Consider the following 16703-nt stretch of genomic DNA (forward strand, 5'->3'; position numbering starts at 1 on the left):
CTCTCTCTTTCTCTCTCTCTCTGCATTTGCACATCATTTAAGGACATACATGAATACATAAGAAAACAAATGTTTGGCAGGCTCTGTTGTACTAAGTGGGTGAAATAGGGGAGCAGGTACAGTAGATCTGGGTTTTCTACAGGTGTAACTGTAAAGCCAACAGCCAGTTCAGCACCATGGAGAGCTCCACCCCCACAGCACCCAGTCACTACCTGACGGCCTGACAGCTGGCACCAGTGACTCCTCAGTTGTTTTCTCTTATCACATATCTGAGATTACACTTAGTCTAATATATTATCAATACTGAATATCATAAACGTTAAAGGGACCTTTCAGGTGGTATTTGATGCATAACATGTAATCATAATACTTAGGCTACATTATGATTGAATGTATTTGATCTGTTTAACAGTCTTTTATTTTATTCCTAATGTTTGATTTATAATGTTTAGCAGGTCAAAACAACCTCTCTTAGAAGTGGAATTTTATGGAATTTAATGGAATTCAATTCTGTTTCCTGTCATTCCAATTCAATTCCAATTCTGTTTCCTTGGAGCTGGGTGACATTCCAATTCCAAATCCAGGAATTGAATTGGAATTTACCATGTATTCTCAATTCAGTTCATGAATGACCCCTCACCCTGCTCAGTAATGTATTCAGTAGCAGAGTCCCTACCTGTCACTTAGCTTAGTTCACTCTGGCTGGCTGTATACACGGGCTGATCATTCCATTTGAACTTGTTCGCTCTCTCCACTATAGGTGTGCTACACCCCATGATCCAGTAGATGGCAGTAGAAGCACAAGTAACTTCTGATGTAAAACTCCAAGCTCTGTCATGGGAAATCTGGAGATATTACTTTTTCAGGCGAACAGGGATTTTTGTGGGAATACGTTCACTTGAAAAACATTTGAGTGGGCCACTTGAAATGGTATAGAATAGAGAAATGGAAAATAGAAATTATAGGGGAAAAAAAGACATTAGAATATCATCAGTGGACTAGGCCCTAACTTCTTATGAAAGAAAATAAGGAATTTGCTGGTTACAGTATTAAAACACAATATATGATCACAGCTGCAACACAAACCTGAAGTCTGTAGCAAGGCATACCAATTTTTTTTTTTATTCAAGTGAGGGTTTGTTATAAAATATGATGATGACACACAATAACAACTCAAACTCACGCTTAGAGGCAAATTAATGACTTGAACTGTGCTGGTCAAAAGTGCGCACAATGATTCTGGTTTCGCCACAGTAAATAAGTTGTTTTTATGATACTCCGGCAAGGGGGCAATAGCACTTTGAAATGCAAAATAACTTTTTTTGCACACGAGTGAATGTCACATGTCAAGTAAAACACTGAAGCAGCTCATTTTATGGTCCGAGGGCTTTGAAAACACATTAGGCGTGCACTGCGTTCACTTGAATAATAGACCAGAGTGCCATTTATAAAGAGAGAGAGAGAGAGAGAGAGAGAGAGAGAGAGAGAGAGAGCGCACGCGGTATTGTTTGTCACCGTTTAAATCCCATTAATTAAAACGTTAACCTGATTGGGTAAAGAGTGAGAGGGGGAGAGGATGTCTCTGTCCCAATAGGCGAATCCTCTTTAATAACCCGCCTCGAGATAATGATGTAAAAAGACTCTGGCGTCTTGTGCGTAACGAGGATCGTCGCGGAGATCCGGTGAAGGTGAATCAGAGAGAGAGAGAGAGAGAGAGAGCGAGAGAGAGAGAGAGAGATAGACAGGAGAGGAGCAGAGCAGCACTTATTACTTGAGAGTCTCCTCCTCGTCTCCACACCTCAGCTGACAAGTCAAGCGAGCCTCCAAGATCAACTTAACCACTGACAGAGCACGAGACTTATAAAGGAGTGACAGAGGAAGAAACTTACAAAGACGCGTCAGAGTCTCGAGAAGCGACCATAGCCTGCAATAACGCGGAATCCACAAGGCTATGGACAGGAGGATGAACTTGAGCGGAGGCGCAGGGGACATTTTTCACAAAACTCTCAGCGCCGTGTCCAATAAAAAGATGGACCCTTTCAGATCGTCGGCCGGCATTGAACTACCAGCAAGAGACCGCCAGTCACCAATCAGCTGTTTTGACCAGGCCGATTCAGACCCGATTCAACCGGGAGGACTGGCAGTTGGAAGAGGGGGGCCACTGGGTCTGCCGACCGGATCTTTGTGCGTGAAGTACGGGGAGAGCGGCAACAGGACCTCGGCGGCGGAGAGCAGCGGCGGAGAGCAGAGCCCCGACGATGACAGCGACGACAGGTGCGACATGGTCCTGCTGACCGATCCGAGGACGGGGGTCCCGGGAAAAATCGAAGGAGGTAAGAAAAGCAAAGAGCAGAAAACACTGAGGCTAAACATCAATGCCAGAGAAAGACGACGGATGCATGATCTGAACGACGCGCTGGATGAGCTGAGAGCAGTCATCCCCTACGCGCACAGCCCGTCCGTGCGGAAACTCTCCAAAATTGCTACTTTGCTGCTCGCCAAAAACTACATCCTCATGCAGGCACAGGCGCTGGAGGAGATGAGGAGGCTGGTGGCTTATCTCAACCAGGGCCAGGCCATCTCTGCGGCTTCCATACCGGCCACCACTGCCCTCGCGGCGCCCCCCTTAGGTGCGTATGAGCAGCCGCCTGGGTACCCCTTCCCCACCGGAGTGGCAGCGTCCTCCTGCCCCGATAAATGTGCCCTTTTCAACAATGTCACCTCCAGCCTCTGTAAACAGTGTACTGACAAGCCTTAACTGCACCCGACAAAGACTCAGAGAAGCACATGCGAGAACAGACACCACTTTTGAAAACACTTTTGGAGAGGAAGACCTGTGAGGCTACTGTTGTCGAAGTCAGTAGGCTAGAGACAAAGAAGTAATGCCGATGAGTACTTTTATAATATTTACAAAAATGCATTCAAAACTCGCTTTTTGTTCAGACAATACTTGATTGTGTATATAAAGCATCCTTAAAGTGCTGGTATGAATGACAGTGAAAACCAAACAGAAGTATATGAGTGGCTGCAAGTGTTGCAGGAGTGAGTTGTTGATCACTTGCTCAGTTATGGACCCTTTTGGAGATTTGGTGACCTGACAACTTGCGACTTTTTCACTTGAATAGATGGACACGTTCCCGGAGCATTAGCTTGTCCAACCTCACTTTCTGCTGCTTCCTCACTTTTTGCTGTTTTTCTTTGATTCACCTCAGAGACGTTTGTTGTTTGCTTACTGGTACAGGCCTATTTATGAACTTTTCTGTTGAGCACACAAGTGGAATGTCATGGACAAACACAAGTGAAATGAAATAGACAACAAATTGAGTGGTTTAAATTGGTCCAATATTTATGTGCTAATGAAAACACTTGTTAATAGCGGCGCACGCCTATCACAATTCTTTTTGGCACTGTGATATAATAAAATTTCGGCAGAAATTTCGAAAGCCTGAATCAAGGCTTATCAGGTCTTTCGATGTGTCATTTTTAATTTATTAATTTGGATATTTATATTGGATATTTTGTTAGTATTGCACATTGTATTCTTTTTCACAATTGCTGTGTAATTTGCGTTTCCTTTCTCACTCACAAGAAGGCCGAGGTCTTGAGATCAATCGCGTTGTCAGGTCAAGCTGTGGATTATTGTAGATACTTTAGTTAACTATATGAGCAAAGAGGGCCATTTGTATGTGTTTCAGTGTTGAAAAGCTTTATTAAAATATTTTGAACAACAGAAATACTTCTGTCTATTCGTCTGATGTGGAAGTAGTGTAAAGTGGAATCAGAATAAATTGCCTTGAACTTTTATTTTGTATTTGATGAAACGACTTATTCAAAATGTCCAACTGGACTTGACACTTTACCATGGGTTAATTCTGAAATCGGGATGAATCATTTATAAACAAACTAATTTATAAGGGCTTATTTTCAATTTAGATGCTCATTGTTTCAGGGGTTGATGTACTGTAGATCTTTTTTTTTTTTTTTCATTCTCGGAATCTCACCAGGTGTCAAACATACCGAGAAAGACTGATTTCAGAATTTTCTGCTCCATCAAAACCGGTAACTTTTCTTCAGTGTGAGCCTCTAAGTCATGCAAAGCCGTGGGAGCGAAGGCCAGACGTGGTGGGCAAATATCGCCCCAGGGCAGCGAGAGGATGTTAGTGTTACACGAAAAAGCTCTGGCGACCTTAATTGTGATTATTAAAACAATTTCCATGACGGTGTGTAATAATATGTTAATTCGAAAACAACTGTGTATGAAAACTGTCGACTGTAATACCTAGCTTCGCATAATGAAACACATCGTTAAGGCAATTAGACCTCCAGAATGTGATTAAGGAACGTAATTACGACACTGTTCATTGCCGTAATTTGGTGTCTTTAATCACAACGCAGCAATCAGCTGCACTCCCGTCGATTTGCCTTTTGTCCTCAGTCTGCTGTCCACACCAAAAGATTTGGTAAGGGCCAAAGAGCAAAAGCATATGAGATGTTCTGAAGAAATAACTTGCCCAAATACAATCTTAAAACCAGCTACTTCACACAGCTACAGTTCACTCTTCAAAATGTAGAGAGGAAGTGGAGCTGGACGTTTTACATTAGATGCAGGCACTTGAAACACGCAGGCCTAACACTGGGAACACTGCATTTCCAGTTACGCACGAAGGTCATTAAAAGAGTGTGGCCGGGCCAAAACCTATTAAGACCACAGATCTTAGTCTAATATTTTTATTACTGAAATATCTCCGGAAAATATACTTTTTAATAAAGTGTATGATGACAATTTATACTATTCAAACACATAAGTAAAGAGTTTGAGTGTCCTGGAGGTTTCAGCACCTTGGACAGAGGCGACAGATTTTGGAGTCGACATACTGTAGGCAAATTCTTATTTTCACCAGATCATTTTCTATAATAATAATAACAAAGTCTGAAAGTTTTAGAACTAATACGTTTTTTTTTACAGTAAGGCTAGCAGCAGTGTTATTGGAATAGTGTGAGGTTCACATGGAGAAGTTCCCTACTCAATGACAACAAATACTCGAAATCAATAGACTGAATTTTGTTTATGAAGTTATGTAAGTGAGTGTAAGTGGGCAGTTGGCATCTATAGAGTTAGGTGTGAAAGCTTATTATAATATGAATTGAAAGCAAATGACTAATAGCTACTCTAATATCACCGTAGGGTTAATATGTTTTCTTTAACATCTTGGTTTTTTCCCCCTAAAAATACAACTGCAGATACATGAGATATTTGATTCAGATATACAGCTCAATACATGTCAGTGAGGACAGAGGATATTTCTAACTAGGATTCAAATGCTCCCAACTGAGACTTTAAAGTGATACAAATGTCACAAATGTAAAAGAACATAACAGTTTAAAAATAAATAAAATGAACATTTGGTAAATCTCTCCATGTCTCCTCTGGAATAATTTAAAAACAGACAAAAACCTTTACTCTGCCTTCCTCATAAAGGTGAACAATAATGGCATTGTGTTCCCAGTTCACAGCAGTGTCATGGTTTCCGCCAGTCTCCGATCTCAGCTTTGTGTCTGCATGATGAGCCACTCCGACAACAGGGTCATTACCGTGTCCCATTTAATCCCATCACACTCCTGAACGCCTTGAATCTTCACAGAATAGCCCTTAATCAAGAATGGAAATTATCAGGAAGACATCAAAAATGGCTCTGGCATAAAAATATTGTCAGCAATTACTGTTGAGTGTCATCTATTTTCAACTCTTGACTCGCAGAAATTTTCAGTTTTAACACACACATGAAGAAATGTCAGTTTTTTTCTCAGTTGCAGTTGGAAACTGAGACTTCACAAAAACATTAGTTATGCAATATGCATTAATGCACAAATGACTGGAGCATTTAACCCATACTAATATTCACATTAGCCCAGAAGAGTCAATTCCCCAGGGGTGAGACAGAGCCATATGCGTGTGGAAGACAGAAAACAGCATCCAAAGGAAAATAGAACATAGCACAAATAATCAGTTTGAAGGCAGAAGAGATTTTACAGCACCCAAAGGGCAGCACAACATTTAGGTAAAGTTGCACATGATTTAACTGGGCTGTCCAAAATCTTAGACTGCTCTATATTCCTTTAGGGATGGGACCTGCTGGGTAGTCAGTGGCATTTCTGCCATCATTACAAGCTTGTGAAATGTCATGTGCACACAAGGATCTCTGAAACGTTTTGTTGGTGGGTTGGACGGCACCCAACAGTCCCACGGAAAGAGAAAACCAGGAGACACAAGCGTTCCTCTGTGGCCACCAACCAACAGCCAGCAGACATAATAGGCAACATCGTTTTTATTCATGAATCTAATAAAGCTGAATCTGTCTTAAAGGCATTTACAGCTAGATTCAGGGGTCATGAATAAAAGCTCGCAAGATAAAAACACCCCTTTTCATAAACCATAAAATATCCAATTTACCATATCAAGGGCCAGCAGGGTGCCTATTCATAACATGGAAGTGATGTATGCTAAGGATGATAAACATGGAAAGTCAAAATATACATAAGCGCATTGAATTGAACTGTCCCCTTGATATCAGTAACAGGAAAAACTCAGGCAATTGAATCATCCATGCTGTGTCATAAACAGTGTATAAAGATATATGTCCTGCATTGGCTGAGGCACCAAATCAACTCCTGGGCGGTAATTCAGTTTTGTCAGGCCAGTGATAGCAATGCATAATGCACTCTAATGTGGATTTTGCACGCACAACGCTAGCTAATCAAACTGTAAAACCAAAGGGGTCAATTCTGATTATGGTTAACTGTTATACCACAGTTCTCTTATCTATTAAACCGCTTAAAATATGATTTTCTCTTCAGGGAGAGTTCATGTTTTTAGATGTTCAGTAAGAAATGTCTAATAATATGTATGGCTTTGGATGAACTGTGTGGCTTTTTTGACTGAGTCACGCTTTTTCTTTATTGGTGGAATATTCCTCTTTCAACTGAATTTCAATTGAAGTTTTAACTACTTTTTCTAGAGTATATACATCTAAAAGATCATCCATTCAGGCCAACTGTCTTGTAATACTAACAATGCTCAATGAGGCTTTCTGTACATTTCTAACTGTATGTTTTCATGCTTGCCTAATGAGCTCAAAATTTATTGTAGGGCGATTGTTTTTTTTCTGAGGCAGCCTTGAGGTCAGGTAAACATATGGTGCCGTGTTTAGCTCTGAAAGCTCTAACAGGCTACAATAAATGACCTAGTAATGTGTGATTATCCTCTCATCTGAAATACAATTATTGAGTAACATCTCTAACATTCCGACTGCCTCCATATTAATCAGATTAGACTCCTAATCCCCTAATCCCTGTTTACCGATGGCGTTCTCTTTGTGCCGTAATCTGATGTTCTTTTATTCCCCCGGGATCACGACCTGTCATGCCAGAGCGCAGTAATTTGTGGTGTTGTTGTGGACAGAACTCAGGAGCTGCACAGGTTGTTTATTCCACAACAACTCACTCCAGATTTGGACAAACAAAGACAGGTGCAGTGGAGTAAAGTGCTTTCATTGCATCAATATTTGCTCTAAATAAATCAAATTACGATCTCTGCGGAGAGACAATCCATTTGATTTGTTGACATTTTAGAGTAATGCTGTTGTTTAATAGAAATTTCTAGCTCTGGCTCTTGTTTTTCATTCGCTTTCTTAAATTGAAATCTGAATGTTGAGAAATTGATCAAATGGTCGATGCTTTGTTCGACAGATCCCAAAATTTAAAAAATGCTAATTTCAAAAATAAAGATGTACTCTTAATTCCTGAAACACTTCAGATTACAAAAAAAATCAGATCAGATCATATTCTTAATGTCACAGCAACAAAAATGTAACTTTTAGAGTATTACAGTGTATACACAATGACTGCATATTATTCAAGGCCCCCAGACAGCTGTGAACTTTCCATTTCTGTGATCTTAACATCCAGATAATGGGCTACAGAGTGATTACAGTGGATGTAGGAGTCCACAGTGACCCAGCAGCGGCACTGGATCATGTTTATCACAGACAGCACTGTGAACAGGCTCAAACAGCACTATGGAGTCCCACTGCAGTGCTCAGTTACACTCAGACACACATTCACAACAATGACTCCTGTGGCAAACGTCATCTACAGTCAAAGCTTTAAATGTTCTGAATGTTAATCAAAACTAATGGAGTAAAAATATATCTTTATCGCTGATTACAAGTAATAAAACATTTAAAATTAATAAAAAATCGTCAATGAAACAAGACTTGTCAAATAAAAAAATCAAATCTTTAAGCTGCACTTCCCAGAATCTCTGTGTATCCAGTGTGTGTGTACATGCGTGTGTGCTTGTGTACTTTATGCGTGTGTGTGTGTGAGAGAGAGAGAGAGAAAGATCACCTAGCCTGATCAACATGCAGATGCTGACCCTCTCAGGCTTCATTAATGCTAAGGCAAGGTGGAATTCATCTCCAGCCTCTGATATTCATTAACTCAGGCTTCCGCATTGAAATAAAGACATGAGGATGACACAATTACAGTGTGAATCACTCACTGCTCATTTCACATGTACTCTCTCTCTCTCTCTCTCTCTTCCTCTCTCTCTCTCTCTGTCTCTTTCACACACACACACACACACACAGATCATGAGACTAGTCAAAGCCCTGGCCAATAGAAAGGACAGAGTAAGGGGCAAACCTATAAAAGGGGTGCTGTTTAGCAGAGCCTGAATTGTGTGCTATGTTACTGACAGCTAGTTGTTTACATGTTGTTGTTCAAGCATCTATCCATTACCTGAGTGCTGGACAGGTTTCTGATTAAAATCTAATCTGAAGATTAGGATGTAGCATGAACAAGGTCAACTCTATTGTAAACAAAGACATCAAAACAGACATAAAAAAAGACAAAAATCTAAACAGTAAATGGATTTGAGGTAATTCATTGAATGAAACCAATCACCTCGGTCCTTAATTTTCAAGATTTCCTAAAATGGATTTGAATAGAATACGTAGATTTGTTATGACAAAAAAAAGAAAAAAGATCTGCTTCCTTCTGCTGAAAATCTGTCATCGTCCTGGAGCATGAAACCCCGGCCGTTAGTGTAACACTTGCTTGGCTGATCTTCCTGATGTGTTGAGTGCTACTCGAGGCTTCAGTGTATCTGTCTGAGCAGAGGTCTTTAACAGCCATGAATGCCAAGCATGGGGGAGGCAGGCCAGGCCAAGCGTAACCATGGCGGCCCAATGTCCTTGGCTCCTCGGCGGCCTTCACCTCACACTCCCTGCACAGTGAATTTTATGGCTAATTTCCGGCAATTTATCCTGGCAGTTTCAGAAGAGAGATTCCTGCGGGAATAATGTGCATAATTTGCATAAATCATCCTGATAGAATGCATATCAGCATGTAGCCCCCCTGTCTGATGCTGCAGCGTTTACTTTGTAATCAAAACTGACTCTTTTCCACCGGCGGACGCACGAGAGCCATGAGAAGGGGGTCTGAGTTTAGGCGAGTAATTACACTGGGATGAAACACACATACAGAGGCTCACGCACTAAAAGCTGGCTGAATAAAAAAAAAATCACAATGCTTAGAAAACACATGAACACATATTTATACATACACAAGATACTCTGATCTGCAGTATTATGGAATAATTACAATCAGCATCGCCATTTCCAAGTGATAAACAAGTCTATATCCCTAGATTTAGTTGTTTTCTATGTGTGACGCTGATGCACATCCTCTCAAACATTTAGGCAAGAGACGGATTTTGTCACAAGTGCCACATCTTTGTGTAAGCTCACAGACTGAAACTCAAGCACTGTAAATTCAACTATTTCATCTCATACTAGCTCCTCTTTTTCTGTGTGACATACTCTTAACTACTCAAGTTCTCTGTTTACATATTTACACTGAACCCATCATTTCCCCTGATCATCTCTATCTTTGTTCTCCCTCTCTCTGCTCTGTGAGCCATCAGCCGCAGTTTGGTCCATAGGCCTGTTTTCAAACGCTCCCTCTGTGTGAGCGGCCATTTGTCTGAGGAGAAGAGACGGGGGTCAGCGCGCCACATTCCCCCCTTGCTGTGATCTAATTTGACGTACAGTGAGGACGTGCATATTCTCTTGGACTGCCTTCGTTACTATAATCAGCCACGGTCAAATCGCCTTTGCCGGGTGAGGAGGTGTGAGATGAAAGAGGGAAACGGAGGACTGTAGGAGGGTGAGGTTGTGGATTTCAGTACATTCGGAGACACAAGGCACGCGGCCTGAAAGAAAGACTACACAACATGCGAGCTCCAGAAGAGGCAGTGGGTTAACTAATCCAAGCGGACACACAGACAAAACAGAGCTGCACGGGAAAACAGCGCTGCACTCGTTACATGCATTAGACCCAGTGGCTGACAGTTTAGAAAGAAGCATGAGGCAGTGGGAGTGTGTGTGTGTGCCCGTGTGTGTGTGTGTGTGTGTTTAAGAGAAGCAGCCATCATCGGAGTGGGCATTTATGTGGTGCCATATTACCAGGTTCTTCCACTGGCCCTCATCCCAGAGTCTCCAGATCTCAGATGGCATCACTGATGACAACAGGACAGTTGTCCGCTGGGTGGACGTTAATCACAATAATACAGGGCAGGCTAATCACGACTCACTGATCAAGCGCTAAATGACATGCCTGCCTTACCCACTGTAACCAGCCCCTTAGAGAGGGCTTCACACACCAAGACTAGCCCTGTCTGTGGGGGAGGGGGGGGGGGGGGGGGGGGGGGGGGGGGGAGGCGGGGGACAGTGCTTATAAGGCTGGTGCACAGCCATCCAGACAATAATTACTCGATGACTGTGGTCACATTAGGGTTCAGTCAAAGCAGATTAATTTCGACTGATAGCATTGCTCCCTCCTAAATGCAGATTTTCTTAATAAGAGTGAAATTGTGTCGCTGAGAGGGTTAGGGACTATGAGATTTGCTATATGGGGCGCTTCAATTTCATATGTGGAGAGACAGTGTCTTCTTCTCCTTCGCATGAATCAGACCGCGCCGCTGCGATGTTGTGGCTGTCGTTTGCAAAAAAAAACGTCAGTGTAAAATTAGCGTACAAATGTGTTTTTAAGCTGTATGGACAGTAGCACGGTGTGATGTGTGTGTTTGTATACGTATGCCGTATGCGCGCACGCAAATGAGCCTGTGTGTGTGTGGCATGGTAGGCCTTTCACTAAGTACCCAGAGACCCAGAGAATTACCCAGAGCAGAGAGGACAGCATCTGTTTGTGTGCTTGTGCCGAGCAAACAAGGCAATTTAGAGAACACCAAGGGAGCAGCTAATAAACACAACCTTATTCCCCCTTCCTCCTACACCTGGCTCTGAATATTCAAGCTCTACAGTAAGGATGCCTGTCTGTCTTTGTGTGTTTGTGTGTCTGTGTGTCTGTGTGCCTGATGCAATGTCATAGCCTGGTTGCCCTCACCAGGGGGGTTGCTTGTATGCGTGTGTGCATGTGCGTGTGAGCGAGTGTGCGTGTGTATCTGTGTGTCATATGTGTTCATGTGCAAGTGTGTCGTGTGTGTGTGTGTGCGTGTGTGTGTGTGATCATTCATCATTCCATAGTGAGAGGCGTGTCAGTGCTGCTGGGGAATGGCAGGTCTGTGTCCCATCACACCCTGGTGTCTTTGTCTGTACTGCCACAGCTTCGCCAAAATGTCCGCCCTGGATACCTGGCATAGAAACAGAGCTCTACTGTACACAAAGGTGTATGAATACTAACCAAGCGGTGGCTGGCTTCCACACACACGGATGCTAGTCACAATAGAGTAACTGTAGTCCTACACTCGGATAAAATGGATGTCGGCAACTGTATTTTCAAGAAATTACAACAGGAGTCGTTGGTTTGCTTATCACTAGGACACTGTGATGCAACAATCGAGCATTCGTATTTTGACACAATATGTCTCTGACAGTGTAAGTGTCTTTCTACAAGCTTCAAATTCGTATGTGGGTCCAGGTTTTTCTACGCACCCCAAAACTGTTGCCGTAAACGTGCTCTAATGAGACCTGCAGCGTGGCTCGCACCGCCATCGACTCTGATATGGAGCCAAAGTGACACCCAGTGAAACCATGCATCAGACTAGACACAAAATGGCCGTCCTATGCCAAAACCAGCCTTGGCTTTCACTTCATATCACACCACAGGCCTGGCTGGGGACCGGAGCCTTTACCGGGCGTTTTTCGAGAAAAACTCACTGCCTTCTGTCTGTGTCTGTCGCTAAGAGGCACAGATGGTTTTCAGGTTGTTCGACAAAATAGACTACACCCTTATATCTGTTATGCAGATGTGCTTTGAATTGCACAATGATTACGACTATGTCAGCGGGATTTTTTGCTGTTTTGGAGTACATTTGTTTGATCAATCAAGTTCACTGAGTGGAATCATATCTTAGCAGACATTGTGGCCTCCAAGGACCGGCACTTCAAGGTCTACTCACCCCTCATGTCACCTACCCAGTGGGCTCAGAAAACAGCCCACGTTATATCAGCCTGTGAGCCTTCGAGCCAAGAACATGCTGGAATAAAAGAGCGGGAGAAAATAAGTGCAAAAGAGGAGATTAATCCGAGTTATTACATTGATTAGATTTCCAGAGTGCTAATTAAAAGATGTTAGGACACGAGCCCAGCCAAGGATCAGTGGGCGCTAATGAGGACCAATAGGCTTCTGTAATCTGCGCTCTAATGAGAGTGGTTTAAATGTAAAGTTTGCAGGGAGAAGAGTGGGGGGGTGGACGGAGGAACGGAGCGAGGGATTGAGGTAGAGCAGCAATCTTGGAGACCCCATCCTGTCCTCCTCCTCATTATAACCAGTAACGGTTGTTTAACAACCTCAGCAAAAAGAGAGAAATAAAAAAAAAGAAGAAGAAGAGTGAAAGCAGAGTGAAATTCAATTATACTAAAGGGTTTTTTGCACAATAAAAACATTTTATTATTAGTCAATTAACAGGACTGTGTAATGGCTGAAGGTCACATACCCCCTTGTCTTGTGTTACGATAAGGCCTTTGTATAGTAACAGGGGGCAGTATCTTTTAATGGGAAACCAGTTATCCCTCCTTACTGCTCCCTCTTTCTCTGTTCCCTCACTTCTGTGTGCAGAGTGATATAGGCCTTTTCTCCATCATGAATTTATTACTTTCACTTTCCACAGCTCAATATAGAAGAATGTAATATTGTTGTGGTCAAATATCACCCAGTCTTCTGTATCAATACCGCACAAGACAAATGTTAGGCACATGTTTTCACAGTTCCTATCAAAAGTGTACGAGTTTGGACCTCAAAACTTTAAACAACATATAGGAAATGGGAAACCACTCTTGACAGGAAAAAGGTGTATTTTTTCCATTATCACCTGTTAGACAACCAACTGAATACAGAGGGTGGGATGACAATAAAGGTGGTTTGAAAGGAGGAATCAATCTGCTGCAAAAGGAAATGGCAGAATAATACAAACCAGACGGTTAAGGAGTCAACCGAAATTAGAAGGGTCGTTACTTATTCAGTGGATGGTCGTTATTAGCAAATGAGTCTTACTGACAGGTGCACCCCACTCATTTACAAATGAGAGTTTATCACTATCATCAGCGAGCTAATTTATCACAAATAATGAGTTGTGTTGAAAACAGACTGGTAAATACTCAAGGAGAACGCCACCCTAATGGGTCACACCCGTCTCGCTGTTGATGGCTTCTGGTGCGCATGTTGGACTGAGCTAAAAACAGACATGATCGCTTTATAAATATCTGTATCTGCCTCCTTAGTTTGCCAACCAGATATACTGTAAATCCTTAGTGTCTTCACACTCCAGTGGAGAAATCCCAGTAGTTAATTCCATATTTGGCTTTCTCATCCCATGCTAAACAAAAAATACTCATTAGCAGCAACTTATATAAAAGGTACTCATTAGCTTTTGGACAGACGATCCTCATCGTTAGAGCTTCAATGAGCATGTCAGCTTGTTGATCTGGTAATGACACACTGTGTCATCAGGCACCAGGTAGGACTGAGCTGTTTGTTTAACCGAGCTTAGGGCCCAACATCCCACCCGCCTTATGGTGCAGAAAAAGGGGGCTGAAATTACAGTGGGGGTATGACAATGCTGATAGGCAATAAAACCATGTCATTTAATGTCCCCTCTCACCCCCCTCAGCCTGGCTCTCTGGTCTACTCACCATTAAGCCAATTCATCACTCCCTCAGAGAAGGCCATGCGACAGATCCAGTCTATCCATCAGTCACTCTCAGCACTTGCTTTAGAACGTGGCTACTATTCTGATGATCAAGGATTTCTGGCATATTAAACATTGGAAGTGAATGCTGAGGCCATCTAAACAATGACATTAGAGCGCTGCTCATAGCAAAACAGTTTTTGATTGAAAAATGTATGTTTGAAAACCCACAGTAATAATATCAGAAATTAGAATATGAAAAACGTTGATGTAGCAATAATGGAAGATTTTGTCTGCTATTTGAAGCCAGTTGTTTGATATGTCACATTTCTAATGACCTCTCGAGAGAGGACCCTAGATTTGCATTTTTGGTCCCTGCTCCTGTAATGAAAAAAGGTAGAGCGGAGCATATTTCACTGGGCCTGTCAAACCCACTCACGCCCCTCTGCAAAGCACTCAGGAACTTCATTCCATCCCTCCCCGTTCTCACGGCCGAGCTCTGAAATTGACTATGACAAAATTAGCAAACCTAGACTGTTTGGACACATTCCCAATGTAGTGGGTTTTTCTTTTTTTTCAAAATGCAATCAAGCCCTGGAACATCAAATACGAAGTCTCCTTGAAAGTTGCTCAGTCTCTTTAGCGCAATAACCAGTGCAGCTATAGATTTATGTAATCGCAAGCTTGTTAGGGAGATTTCTCAGGCCTATTGACAGTGACGTGCGCTGGGGTTTGGCAGAGGTGACGTCTGGGAAGCACAATTCTGCTGCACCACCACACAAAAGCAATTAGAGATCTATATTCCCAGACAGGTCCGGACTTTGTTCTATGGTGGAAGGATACGTGCGGTTTAATGTCTTTATTAAGATGACATGCATGTCCCATACACCATCTTCGAATGACAGTCAAAGGGTCATCACGGAAAGCGGGGCAGCAATCAGTGAAATCACGTTCTGGTTACAAGCCTGTGTTGACAATCAGGGGCATCAGAACGCATTTTCCAAATGAACTGGTTTGGGAACGAAAGAAGTGACTGTGAAACGATGAAGGGACAGAAGTGACAGGCCTGTGCGATGTATAGAGAGAGGAGAGATGTAGAGACCACACAGGAGATTTTTAACAGGCTGGAAGTAGCTGGAATGATACTTAATTTAAAGACAACGTTACGGCTGCTGCAAGGTAGCAGAGCAGGATGGTTAATTAGACACGATTCAGTTTCAGTTGGACAAGCTCTGTTCAAAGACACACCACTTACTCTTCAGCATTAAATGAATCTCTACTGGCTACAGTAATTAGTTCAGTCTATTAATTACTATAATTACCCATTATCATGTTGGCCTTCATTTTAACATGTTTCATGGCTGTAACGAGCCTGTAACAAGGCTGTTTCCAGGGGATATTTTCTGTCTGAATACTAATTATTTTGCAACAAATGCAGAATAAATCCTATTTACAAAAAAACACCAATCACAAATACAATTCCCAATTGTGTTAGAAGCAGAGGAAGTTTCACAACCATGCCTCACGTCAAAGAGAAGCAAAATAAGACACCTAGTACACACCATCAAAATGGGGATAACGGGCATTTATTCAACACAATATACAACAAAAGGTACATCTGCCATAACATGAGTTTCCAGTTTAGTCTTGGTTCACAACACCAACCATGTCCACAGCAGCTGGGTTTGCAGAAGCCTTATATTTTGCCCCACGGTGAGCAGAAATGAAATAAGGACGGGCTCTGAGGAGACGGTGGTGGAGCGCGGTAAACAAGGCGGCCCTGCTCCCCAGCTGTGAAGGTGACACAGGGACGCTACACGCAGAACAAGCCCTTTTGATTAATCACAGGATATTTACTGGCTCAGATCTAATCAAGGACCGCAGGATCACAGGCTACATCATACACGGCCCAGGAATTTACACAGCAGAGTTAACCTGTCACCCACCACTGTCCTCTCTCTTACATCCATAAACACAGCGTACAGGCCGGCCAGCAGATACACACCGCAGGCAGGCGCCCTGACAGCGAAAAAAACAGCACTAGAAGTGATTGTTTTATTTCCGCTGAAACAATATAACCTGCAGTCAGATACTAAACACATGTCGTTTGATATAAAACCTTATGGCAGAGGGGAGAAAGAGCCATTTATCTCAAGGTGGTTGCGGTAATGGGATACAAGAACGTGAGCGGCTTTCTCACAAAGTAAACTACAGCATTGTGTGCAGTAGCCCAGCGCTGCCTGCCTGCCTGCAGCAGAGGGACAGTTAATTCCTGAAGAGAAGAAATAAACCAAGGACTAATATAAGATTAAAACCGAGAAGGGATTATACAGTCTTGATCTCTGATGGTGTATAATATAGCCATTATAATCGATTCAGCACTCACAGGAACGTTAGCTTCTCAGAAGGCACAGCTGGGAGGGAGTGGTTGGCTGTTTTAATAATGTCTGACAGGTAGGATTTCAGCTGTTTGATGCTTTTCTATAGTTTCTTT

General features: G+C 42.5%; 1 protein-coding gene across 1 annotated transcript; it reads left to right on the plus strand.

The window, feature by feature from the left end:
• The first annotated feature begins 1951 nt into the window (after nucleotides 1-1951).
• On the plus strand, nucleotides 1952-2758 carry bhlhe22 (basic helix-loop-helix family, member e22). Its single transcript, XM_071924019.1, has one exon. It carries the CDS (start codon nucleotides 1952-1954, stop codon nucleotides 2756-2758), a length of 807 nt encoding a protein of 268 aa, XP_071780120.1.
• Nucleotides 2759-16703: the final 13945 nt, after the last annotated feature.

Source organism: Centroberyx gerrardi, chromosome 22, assembly GCF_048128805.1.
Source record: "Centroberyx gerrardi isolate f3 chromosome 22, fCenGer3.hap1.cur.20231027, whole genome shotgun sequence".
Taxonomy (NCBI): Eukaryota; Metazoa; Chordata; class Actinopteri; order Beryciformes; family Berycidae; genus Centroberyx; species Centroberyx gerrardi.

What these genes read in the sequence shown, in the direction of transcription:
- bhlhe22 (XM_071924019.1), top strand. Translation starts at nt 1,952, where the DNA reads ATGGACAGGAGGATGAACTTGAGCGGAGGCGCAGGGGACATTTTTCAC.